Genomic DNA, 12,500 nt, shown 5'->3' with positions numbered 1-12,500 from the left:
GCCGACCACATGCTGGAAAGGTCAGACCACAACACCGGGAACACTGTCCCCTACTCTTTTCGAATAGTGTGTGGGATCTTTAACGTCCCACAGAGTTAATGAACAAGGGTTGTGAGACGGGACCTCCGGCTTATCGTCCTTATCCGAGAAGACTAGAGAGTCTAACCATTTGCAGATGTAATCACAAAGGCAGCACTTTCTCCTCAGTTATTTAAAGACCCTGAGTGTTGGTCCGGCCGGAGTTGAACTCACGACCTCCAGCGTGACAGCCCGGTGCTCAACCAACTGAGCCACCGGTTATTTGTAGACATGAAAGAAATTTGCGTAGGATGCCTTATATTTCGATTCCAATTCAAACTTTTCTGACTGTCTGATGTTGACAGCAGTTTTTGTATACATGCCTTATGTCATCTCTTCCACACTTGACTTTATCAGTCGAACAGTTTTAATTTTAATTTTTTCATCTCCTGACATTGCCACCAAAGCATACCATAATTTAGTTATGCGAAATGTGACCGGTAACGAATTCACATCCATACAAACAACTTAAGGAGGCTCGAAAGGGTTTTGACACTTAAGAAGACTCTGTTTAGATCGAATAACGCTAAAACACTGTATCACGTAACAACAATGTTATGGTACCATATGAAACTACGATTATTTCCAAACAATATGTGATCATTATTGTGATGTAATAAGTTACCTTGGCAACGGGAAAGCCCAGCAAAAACACCCTATATTTTGGATTTAGTTGCTCATATCTCAAAAACGAACTCGGTGACCCCCCTTTTTTATTGCTGAAAAGTGATTAGAACGCCAAGATGAAACTTTCGACAAAGTTTAAAAAAATTCTGTGTAGAGGATTCAGAGCTACCTTAAAAAAACCACAAAATTAAGGTGGCTCTGACAACTTTTCAGGAAGTTTCATCACGCCCTTCTGATTACTTTTCAGAAATAAAAAATGCGGGTCACCAAGTTCGTTTTTGAGATATAAACAACTAAAGACAAAATAAAGGGTGTTTTTACAGGGCTTGCCCGTTGCCGCGATGGCATATTACGTCGCAATAATGACTGTATCTTGTTCAGCATGTTTCATTTGGTACCACAATATTGCCACTACATGATAAAACATTGTGGTGCTGATCCTTCTCATAAGAGCGTCACTTGGAAGCGTCGAAACTGGTTCGAGCCTCCTTAAGGTAGCACTTTTACTTTTCAAAGAGAATTTCTAGTTTTACCAGTTTACTGGCAGAACTCACCTTTGACGAAGCGGTTACTGCTTTTGCTCTCACTGCATTTAAATATACTAAAACAAAACACACCATATAACGATTGGTCGATTTTCGAATTTTCTTGAATTAATTAATGCACTTTAGTAAAAAAAATTATGGTTAAGTGTGCCAGTGTATTGCAAGCTACGGCCACGTTTTTTTCCAGTGCAATTTATTTACAATCGGGCTAAAGAGTGAACTGGAAAAAAACAAGGACCTGTGACTTACGAGTTATGAGAAAGCGAAGGCAAGCAGTACATACTTATTGTATCTCTAGATCTTTAAATCAAGCCACTAAGGCTGTACAGTAAAATGCAGCCTGCTAAATTGGCAAATCACAGTTTTTGTATCTACTATATATGCACACCAATTAGTTTGGCCAATTAGGATAGAGCTACGATGAGCGCTATCAGAAACCCATAAGGGTTGAAACGTGTGACACGCGTTCACAGCTTCCGAATATTCAGTGCCAACTGATTGGTTGAATGTTTCAGTGCTAAGTACCATATTTGGAAACCCCTCGCTCTTGTTGTTCCAAATATGGTACTTAGCAAATTGAATATTCAGAAGCTTCTTTCCCAGCACACAAGAGGCCGTTACACGTTTCAACCCTTATGGGTTTCTGGCGCTATCTAATCTATCTAAATAAGAGGGTGGACAATTTTCCTTTAATGAAATAGTAACTTTCTAACAAACATAATGAACTGTTTGACGGGAAAATCGGTAACAACTTTTAACTTAATGTAACACTGAGCACTGCATTTCATCAACAGAGCAAGGTTCTGGTAAAAACGAGAAAAAACAGATTAATCGAAGTTACCACTGTGACTTTTATCCAAAAAGCTCACCTCCAATTGTCTGAAAACCGAAATGGCCGCTTGCTTTATTGAAAAGAAATAGCTGCCACAATTTTGAAGGCAAGGTTCTTTCTGTTGGAAAGTTTCCACTAGGAGTAAAAAATCTCGAACCTATTCTCGATTTTTATTCCTGTTCTCATTTTTCTGACATTCTGAAAACATCCGCCCTTGGAGAACATAAGAAACCAATGACTGGTACCTTTGTAAACGTCCAACTGATCCTTAAGATAAGCCTCTTGACTTTGCAATGTCTGAGAGGAAAAGGAAAGAAATAGGATTCAGGTTATCTGAACAGTACAACGTTAATTGATTCAAGTTAAGTTTTGAGGTCAACGCAGTTATGAACGCTACTTTAGCAGTAACAAAAGGAAAGCCTGAAAAATTCAGGCTTATACAGGATTCAAACCCATGAGTGCTCTACCAATAGACCTTTTTGCAGATACGGCGGCCATTTTGATTTCTATTGTTTCAACTACTTACTATGGGATGCCCAGGGGGCAAATACATATTAATTTGCCCCCTGAGCATCCCATAATGTCTTTCGAAACAATAGAAATCAAAATGGCCGCTGTATCTGTAAAAAGGTCTATTGAGCTATTAAGCCAACTGAGAGCTCGTTATTTTTTGTGAGCACGTAAATGAACCCGTCAATGATATGGTGAAGGAACAATGTATTAATGAACTGCGAGAATGAAACAAGTTAAGTTTCGATATAAAAAATGACCAGCTCCCAGTTAGCCTAATAGCTCAATTAGCAGAGCATTGCGCTGGTATCACAGATGTCATAGGTTCAAATCCCGTATAAGCCTGAATTTTTCAGGCTTTCCTTTACTGCTAAAGTACCGTTTATAACTGCGGTGACCTCAAAATTAAACTGGTTTGTATTCCCGCAGTTCAAGTGTATGTCTTTAAAGTGCTTACCACCTCAACACACTTTCCACTATATTTATTCTCAGAAATCATCCCAAATACATCGTGTTGTTTTTAGAACATTTAGATTGAAATTTCGCTCTTTCATTGGCTTTGAAAAACGGGAAAAGTGGTCATACCGTGATTAATAACCGAGCAATGAAGGGGAATGGGTTCGATACCGGGTTGACGTCACAAATTAATTTCCATCGCTGTTTTCAAAGAACTATCTCAATGCAAATTAATTTGTGACGTCAACCCGGTATCGAACCCATTCTCCTTCATTGCTCGGTTATGGATCAGAGTATGATCACTTTTCCCGTCTTTGAAAGTCAATAAAAAGGTGAAATTTCAATCAAAAGGTTCTAAAAACAACACGATGTATTTGGGACGATTTCGGAGAATAAACAAAGTGAAAAAGTGTGTTGAGGTGATAGGCACTTTAATAAATTGTTCCTTCGATAATTGATTCATTCCAATTTTCTGCAATTTTTCCTGAATTCAACTTCCATTCGAAGAGTAAGATAGTTACTTATTATCAATATACTAACCTCTAAAACATTCTCAAGGCTCTTGACTTTGGGTGCGAGTTTGTAGTATCGCTGTAGTTTGGCCTGGACTTCCTGATACAAAGATATTCAATGAAAATGAGGCTTTAACGTCTAAATAACAACAACAACGGCAAAAAAAAAACTAGCATAGGATCAGTGTGACACTGCATGGAAGACAGCAAAACAGCTGATGTACTCCCCACAACATTTTTATGTTCAACACTCCCCATGCTTTCAAAAAAGTGCTGGTCATTTCAAAAAGAAATTTGAACTTCGTTACATGAATAGAGGAACGAAGTTCACTTGTCTTCTGTCAACTTTCCATTGGAATCGTAAAACATACTTATGCTTAATTAAAGGGGGACTGTCAAGCTAAATTTGCTGTTTTTAGGTCAAAACTGACAAAAAATCTAAATAAGCTCACATGTACAACATTCCTGATAACCGTATGAGAAGATATGAATTGTATTTATGGCACAAAGAGCTATTCGTGTTTAATTTTTGGTGACTTTCTGAAGACATGATCTCCAAACTTGAAAAAACTGACCAGTTTCCATCCTGTCCATCCATGGATGCAAATAACAAAGAATAGCTTCAGTGCACTTCAATTGTTATTGGCAACAAAACTCCAACATTATTTTTTGGTCTTGACTGATGCAAAGACGTACATGTATTTTAGTGTTTTGCAGTTTGACTGAAATAGTGTGACACTGCAGCAGGTATAGTCCAGTGGTGATAGTATTCGTGTCCCACCAACGTGGCTTGGTTCAGTTCCCAGACTTGGCATCACATGTGAGTTTTCTCTGGGTACTCCGGTTTGCATAACTGTTGAGAATTCTCCCAACTGCCTAGCTACTTCAGTGAACGTTTGTACTACAAAGCTGTCAGATGCTCAGAGTGGACACTTAAACTTGAGGTAAAAAGAAGTTGTGAGGGAACTTTAAAATGATCAACATGTCAGCCTAGAAGCCAATGTTTCTCGATTCCCTTTTATTTTCTTCAATCTTTCTGGGTTTAGTACTTTACTAGTCACCACATGTCTTCTCAGGGGGCTATTTACCTAAGACTTCTACCATGGCACTACAATGAGATACAATACCGAAACAATATCGTGTACTATTAGAGCTACATATTACACAAAGACAACTTGAATCTCCTGGAAGACAAAAACGCTGCTCCGTTGACAATATGGAATAAAGCGCTGTGTTACCACACATATGCAATGCATGCCTATTTTTTCTAAAGATGACAGGAATTTTTTTTCTCACAAATGATTTATAGGCTGGTAGCCAGCTTTTTAACCTCAGAAAAAGATCTGTTTCGTCGTTTGAACATGTGAGCCAAAGGGCCTCCGCTGGCACGACTTCGGAGTGACCCCTTAAATGGTCTTAGTGACCCCTGACTTGAAAAAATTGCCTGAAACGCTGCAGTTCAATACCACTCAACTCAGTCCCTTCTGTTTGAGTAACACATACTACAGGCAACCCAGTGTACGCTCATGGAGCGTCTAGTTTACTTCTAGTTTGAAACAAATTTTCTTGAAAGACGCTCATATTTCCTACCAGCCGATCAAAACGTGCGTCTGACAACACATAACCAATCAAAATTTGTGTGATGTCACAGCCATATTTCCATATTCTCATCTAAACACAGCTATTGACCAATGAGAGTGCACAGACTATCCTAATTATTTTATAAATTTGCATATCATCCACTGTCCTTTGTCTTTGTCCTCTATAACTCTCGTACAAGTTGAATTTTAACATATCGAAAAAGGCCTATTAGTGGCTCAGCGATAAATAAAGTTAAAAATTAAAGTTCATCATCAACATCATTCTGCTAACCTGTTTAATTTCTTGGAAGAAAACTGGATCTTTGGATAACATGCCTTTTAATTCAGGATGGGCTTTGTACTTCTTATAAATATAACCAGCAATTCTGAACTTTTGTTCTTCCAATCTCTTACGATGCTCCTGGGTGTTTTTGCCACAATTTTCCTCTCCGCTACTGTGTTGATTCACAGGTACAAAATGTGCCCTGGTGACAACATCAAGAAGAGAGCTTTCCTCCATAAGTTTGGCATCCTAAAAATGAGGGCCAAAAAAAAACTGTTGTCAGAGTAGAACAAACTGGTGTCTGTGTTTAACCCATGCACTTCATCTCAGTAGACTGGCAACTTCTAAAAGGAGAATGACCAACCAGGAGACAAATATCTGGGTGCTTCATAGCAAATGAAAAACATATCGAAGCTGAAAAATAACTGACCATAGACAATAGTTTAATAAACAACGCCCTCAATTGTTCCTTTGTGCATCTCTGTTGAACTGGTGGAGTCCTAAATGTCAGCACTTCTATAGAATCACTCCTAAGTACTAAACAAGAAAAAAAAAACATTGAGAGAGACAACGTGACAAAGAGGTTAGTGCACCAATGATGCCATGTTTGCTGTGTTTGTTTCAATAGTTTCTTTCACTGGCTCCCTCAAATGGAAGTGGTCAATAAAGTGCATAGTACACATGTGCCAGTACATTATAAGGTTTTTCCACTTCTGGAGCCATAATTGGTCTTCTTCAGGATTGGAACTTATCCACAATCCTGTAACACTTTTTTCTTCTTGAAGTAAATCATGAAATGGCTCCTGCTAGGACCAGGAGAGGGGGTATTCCTTTGTTCACAAATGCAGTGAAAATATTCCCTGACCACAAACTTCGTTTGAGCTTACAACTACAAGAGTTGTCTCAGAAACTGCTAACCTATTCTCTTTTTTCTTTCATTAGTCATCCATAGTAGTTCATGGTCAATTTAAGGTGATAATGATGATATGCGCCACTTTTACATGTAACCCCTTTTCTCAATAAATTATTTGGAATCGTCTCAAATAAACCAGCCAACTCTCCAGCATAAGTAAGATGCCAAAGAAGATCAAGTTGCAAAGTTCCAATGCAAATATCGGAATTTTACCCACAAAGAGGCATCAAAATATGTTATTGAATTTCTTCAACAACTGAAGACTATTATGTCAGTTAGAAACAGTCTAACTGATGCAGTAGTCTTATCATTCTAATCAATTATTATTGTAACAGCTATTGTGACAAGGATATAATAAAACTCTCTTTACTAATGAGTGCTTGGGCATATAGAATATTAAAAAATCAAATTCACTTGACATTAAGCTTTTCCAGATCCCTTCCCCAAAACTCTACATTTTTCAGTATTAAATAAATTGTTAAACTTCAGCCTACAGGAAATCTTGGCTTCAACTCACCAAATCTCCTACACTTCTACATCACATACCTTTGCTATGGTCCCATCTGTTTGTGAGGGTCAAGCTGATTGTTGCATTCATGCTGTAACTCAACTGTTTTCCAGGTGGTCCTAACTCATCCAGAATTATGTGCAATGGGTCATCTTCCGTAAGGGCCTAAACAAGGAAGAAAACCCTCCAGGTGAATAATGTAGGGGTTATGGTACAAAATAAATTAAGGTGTGAAATCAATGATTTCAACAAAGGTTGGTTTTTATTTTCTTATTTATAACAACATTAATTATTAGTGCAGCTCTGCACACCAAAGGCACGCTCATGGAGCCCTATGGTTAAGAAAATATGGTAACCCATCTGTGCCATGTATGCCAATGTGAAACTCTGTGGTGCAACCGACATTTTGTGGGGGGCACATCTTTGATACTGGACATCCATGTTATGGTTAATTGACACCTTTGAAAACAAGGTATCCGCTGAGCAGTATCATGTGACCATATTGTGGGCTTAAGTCTAAAGCTCATTGAGGTCAGCTGTTTTTTTTTTAAGTTGACTGCTGACAAGGTTTTGGTTTTCAATTGGATTGCAGGCTCAGGCCAGATTAACTTATTGTATAAATAAACAACAGTGGAGCTCCACTTTCAGGCTTGGCTAAATCTATTTATTATTATTATTATTATTATCATTATTATTATTATTATTATTATTATTATTATTATTATTATTATTATTATTATTAAAGTGAAAGCAAAGTAAATATACTTTAAAACCTCAGATGAAATACTTTTAAATGGAGTTTCATCTTGAACTACAATACTATTAAAACAACAATGATAACATTCCTTTTTTTAGCTGCCCTTTCATGCATGTAATCTGTTAATAGGACAAACACATGGCTTTTGGAGGGCATATAGTTTATTTCCTTGCACTTAAATAGGACAATCTCATTGGTTGAGCGAAGTTGTTTGACATCTCTGCAGCCAATCAGTATCAGGGCAGCAAATGTATTTTCAGCCCGCACATTTTCCGTTTGGCCCGCAAAAAAGGGTGTTTTACAGAGGGCAGTTTGTCATTTTGCCGCACATATTGATAATAGTGAAATTTTAGCTTTCTCACCAGTTCCTCTTTGTGTTTGAGGATCAACTCATGAATTCTGTACATCTCATTTGGTGTAATGGTTATCTTTATGTCCTTAGAAAGTGATAAATATTGTTCTATCTGAAAGTGAACAAACGAAATAAAAAGATGAATGTCTTTCAAAAAACACATGACTTTTCAAAGCATACTCCAAGGTTTTGATGCAACTAGTGAAGCTAAATGACAAAAGTCAGTCTCCAAGAAATCTTCAAAGGATTGAACTCCCAAAATCTCCAGCACTTCCACATCACACAGCTTTGCTAAGTTCATTAAGTGAAGCTCAATGGCAAAGCTACAAAGCAGTGCTTAATTCTTCATGTCTTGCTAGCATTCATTGTTAGGGTACAGTAAGTTTCAGTTATATCATTTTAAACTCAAGAAACGTTTTTCAAATGCTCTCACTTATGAAGTGCAGCCCCATTGTCAAGCTATAAAATGGCTTGCAAGCCAGTTTTTCTTGCATTAAAAAAAAAAACAGAAATTTCACACTTACCTCCAACGTTTCATAAAAATCGGTAATTTTATTAAAATTAAATAGTTTTGTAAGAAAATTCTGCAAAATAAAAGGAATATGAATATTCTATTAGCTACCATAATTACTACCACTTCATTCAGCTTAAATGGACATTTCATTTTTTAAGTTCCACTCAAAAAAAAAATTTTATTTATTTATCACCTGTTGGGTGGAAAAACCTTTTGGGCTCAGGTGCATTGTAAGCTCTTCTGTGCTTGATTTACAAGGGTCCAAATAGGCCTTTTGCAACTAACAATCACATGGTACAAAATCCGCCATGCTGGACGGCAAGCTCATTATTATTCGCCTACTGGGACATTAAAACAAAGGCAAGTCAAGCTTGACTGGTTCAGGTCTCTTTGTTTTAATGTCCCAGTGGGGGAATAATAATGAGCTTGCCCTCCAGCATGGTGGATTTTGTACCATGTGATCATTAGTTGCAAAAGGACTATTAAAGATCTGAGTGAAGCTGGCAGGTACAAAACACAAGTCACAGGTCAATACAGAAAGAATCCTAAACATAATAATCATTAACACTAACCTTAGGCCTAATTAGGCCTAAACAAAAGTTTATAGGCCTAATGTTAGCATTGGTAAAACGATGACCTGTGAATTGTGACCTCTGACCGGACATTACTAAACAACGAAACCCCAAAACAGCAAAAGGAAGAACCAAAACACCATGTATGACCCCACCATACATTAAATACTAACCGACAAAGGTTGGATTTGTGACTAAGCATCGTTTTAGGCCTAATAAGTTATGGCTCCTAATCTCAGTCTTAATCTGAATCCTAATCTTAATCTCAATGAATTACGAGCATCAGCGTTTTAGGCCTAATTAGGCCTAAAACGATATTTAATCTCAAATCCAACCTTTGTCGGTTAGTATTCAGCGTATGGTGGGGTTATACATGGTGTTTTAGTGTTTCGTTTGGCTGTTTCGGTGTTTCGTGGTTTAGTAATGTCCCTCTGACCTGTGTATTGTACCTGCCCGAATGAAACCTTTCATGGATCTATTACCAGCTGTGATTCTACTTTTACTCCAATTTGGCTTTTGATTTTGCTTATTAGTATGCTACAGTGTAGTCTTCCTGTATGATTCTGAATGAACTGACCTGAATTTCATTTACATGTCTCATTGCAAATGGCCGCAATGGTTGCATGTGCTCCTCCTTAAAATGGCTGCCAACCACATGCTTGTTTGCCATACTCTGTATGAGTTTTGCAATCTGCAATGTAATAAAACAGACATACACAACAACCAACCAACTTATACCTTGTGGACACCCATACAGCTATTGTGTGCATTGCAAGGAACAGGACAGGAAGGACAGGAGCTACATGCAAATCTGATATCAATTTACCCTTAAGCTTTTACATACTACGCTCCACAATACCTGAATTTTTTTCTTAGAATTAATGCTAGTGGGCAACATTGTGAATATTGTGCAATATGGCTGGTTTCAGAAGCAGGCATAATTTATCAATCTTGCCCAAGATCAAGCTATGACAAATTACCCAATGCTCAAAAATCATTTCTTTACATGTGATGTACCGTGTTTTATAGTTTTGAGTAATTTGAAATAAGCATTTTCAAGTCCTTTTATCTCTGATTTTAACAAAAAAAGGAGAGATTGAACCAGTCAAGGGTGATGACTTACTTCTGACCAGTGTTGTATTAGTCACATGATTTTGCCACCAAGAAATGCAGCACCAAAGTACATTTTTTTAAGGACTGGTATTACATGTAATTAATCCCTTGAACTTTCATAGCTTTACTTGAGTTTTTTTTTTACTTGAGTTGAGACAGACACCCCCGATGCATGGGATAAATCTCGTATTTGCACAATCTTTAATTCTCATGTTTGTTGTTTGAAGGAAGTTAGCTATTTGTCAGGATCTTCATGTTAAGCTGTCTAAAGTTTAGCATGTACCATTAGACTACTTCTTTGAACCATTACACTGCATCTAGACTCACCATGGTAAGGTTTCTCCTGGCACACTGGCTTGGAGGGTCACTGACAAGCATATAAGCTGAATGGTAGGCAACAGTAATTACAATAAATTTACTACCTTTTTCCTTTTAATTTCTATATTGCCCTTTTCAATTCTTAATTCAACTTAACAGAATTTACTCTGCCTTAACCCATTGACTCCCAGGGGTACCCCATTGATGAGTAAAATTGTCTGGCGTTAGACAGAGTAAAATACTAAGTCTGGCCGGTTTAGGCCGGTTTGGACGTCAAAGGGTTAATGGCACATAACTTTAATCATCACGGACCTCTTTAGGACTAAAAGGCAAGGAAACAAGTAAAGCCACACACAAAAACAGAGTGACAAGGCTGTGGTAACTTGTACTGGTGGTTAGTATAATGATTTGTCTAAAATTGTTTACAAATTATGAAAAGCAAAAAACTTGCATAAAAAGAGATAACCCCTGGGCCTATACACTGTAGTATATAGACCGTGAAAGAACACAAAAAATACAGTACAAAAGGTGTTGCATCAAATTATACCTTTTGGAGTTACAATGGCTGGATTTAGGAATCGTAGCAGGAAAAATCCTCCAATGAGAGAATTAATGTTGGTGTCACTGACATCGGGGTACTTCTCCTATAATTTGTAACAAGCAAAATACAAATATTGAATCACAAAACAAGTTAACATCATGAGCCTGTACTTCCCTATATTCATTCACTCCAACCCTGGTAAGCCACAATAACAACACACATACTCTATTTTGTTATTCATGGTTTTTTTTGTGGGATGGTAAGTGGACCTCATCTTGACACATCTTGAACATGTGGTATGCTATACCTTCAGACAAAAGATTCAAAATAAGCCTATAATTATGAATCCTTGAAACCATTTTTCTACAATAGGCCACTTCAGAAAATACCAGAATACTCTTTGTTTGTCCCCCCACATTTTGCATAAGCATTGTTTCTAGTTTCTCTTCGGACTTACAATGGTCCCAAGATAAAACAAAAACAAGGCTTATTCTAAATTTGGGGGGACAAACAAAGAGTATTATGGTATTTTCCGAAGTGGCCTATGGACATCCCTATTTTTTTCAACTAACGTGACCCCTGGAGGTCACTTCCAGCATCTAGAAACAATGATATACAGTGTAGTCAAAACGTTTAAGACGGAGAGGCCACCCCCAACTAATGTCAGGCAGAACAGCTGACGTCAAAACTGAACAGGGGTGTTGGAAACAGGCTCCTTATGATGGGCAAGGAGTTTACTTTGTCGTGAGATTCCCAGTAGAAATCAATCCATGTGGCAGAACACACACTCCACCACATCACTTAAACTCTGCGATGAAACCAAAATAAAATAATAAATAAAAGTGCAATCCTGTACTTTGAAACACGAGGTTTCTTTATAAATTTCACAAGAATATATATTCTATACCAAAGAAATATCTTGGGCCAGTTATTTCAGGTTTGTAAGATTGGAGTACCATATAGAAATGAGGAACGTTATCCTATACCTTTACTAGGGTGACAATGGCACTGCATAACCACCTGATACCATAAGGAACTTCAAGCAATGACCCTGTGATAGCCTTGACAAATTTTGATGTCAAGTTCATAATCTTCGTAAGCCTTGAACTGTGTTAAGGAAAACCCAAGTCAACTATTATTGCTTCATATAAACTAGACGCAGTAGAGAATAAGGACTGGTCACTGCTTGAAAAGGATTTAATGTTTTTATTACACCGAGTTAGACTGGCAAAGAGGAAACTCAAGATGAGTTCTTTGTTGTAGGTGTTGCTAAAACCAAGCGTAAGGGTTAGGGTTAGCGTAACCTAGGTTAGAACCAGGTAAGCTAACCTACAAGCAGCTGCAAAAAGGTTAAGACACTCAATCCAAAATCCACCCTCGTTTTAGCAATGTTGTCTTTGATGTACATATGACAACTGATCTGGTTGGACAGGACTTGTTTCTAACTACTTAATAACCAAGAGTGAGGTCATTACAGCAAAATCTCAAA

General features: G+C 37.6%; 1 protein-coding gene across 3 annotated transcripts in view; it reads right to left on the bottom strand.

Annotated features, from left to right (window-relative positions):
- Window positions 1-12,500, bottom strand: part of LOC137982124 (uncharacterized) — a 44,067-nt gene that overhangs the window by 21,667 nt on the left and 9,900 nt on the right. For all 3 annotated transcript variants that reach the window (XM_068829183.1, XM_068829184.1, XM_068829185.1), the window contains exons 11-22: window positions 11,998-12,113; window positions 11,018-11,114; window positions 10,480-10,535; window positions 9,617-9,730; window positions 8,478-8,537; window positions 7,964-8,065; window positions 6,883-7,009; window positions 5,854-5,960; window positions 5,433-5,672; window positions 3,589-3,660; window positions 2,328-2,379; window positions 1,260-1,306 (exon numbers count right to left, since the gene is read on the bottom strand). In XM_068829183.1, coding sequence (XP_068685284.1) covers window positions 1,260-1,306; window positions 2,328-2,379; window positions 3,589-3,660; window positions 5,433-5,672; window positions 5,854-5,960; window positions 6,883-7,009; window positions 7,964-8,065; window positions 8,478-8,537; window positions 9,617-9,730; window positions 10,480-10,535; window positions 11,018-11,114; window positions 11,998-12,113 — 1,190 coding nt within the window. The remainder of the gene's footprint in view (window positions 1-1,259; window positions 1,307-2,327; window positions 2,380-3,588; window positions 3,661-5,432; window positions 5,673-5,853; window positions 5,961-6,882; window positions 7,010-7,963; window positions 8,066-8,477; window positions 8,538-9,616; window positions 9,731-10,479; window positions 10,536-11,017; window positions 11,115-11,997; window positions 12,114-12,500) is intronic.

Source organism: Montipora foliosa, chromosome 13 (genome assembly GCF_036669935.1).
Source record: "Montipora foliosa isolate CH-2021 chromosome 13, ASM3666993v2, whole genome shotgun sequence".
In the NCBI taxonomy this organism is placed as follows: domain Eukaryota; kingdom Metazoa; phylum Cnidaria; class Anthozoa; order Scleractinia; family Acroporidae; genus Montipora; species Montipora foliosa.
The sequence above is the reverse complement of the archived record's forward strand: the minus strand, read 5'-3'. Positions and strand labels throughout refer to the sequence as shown.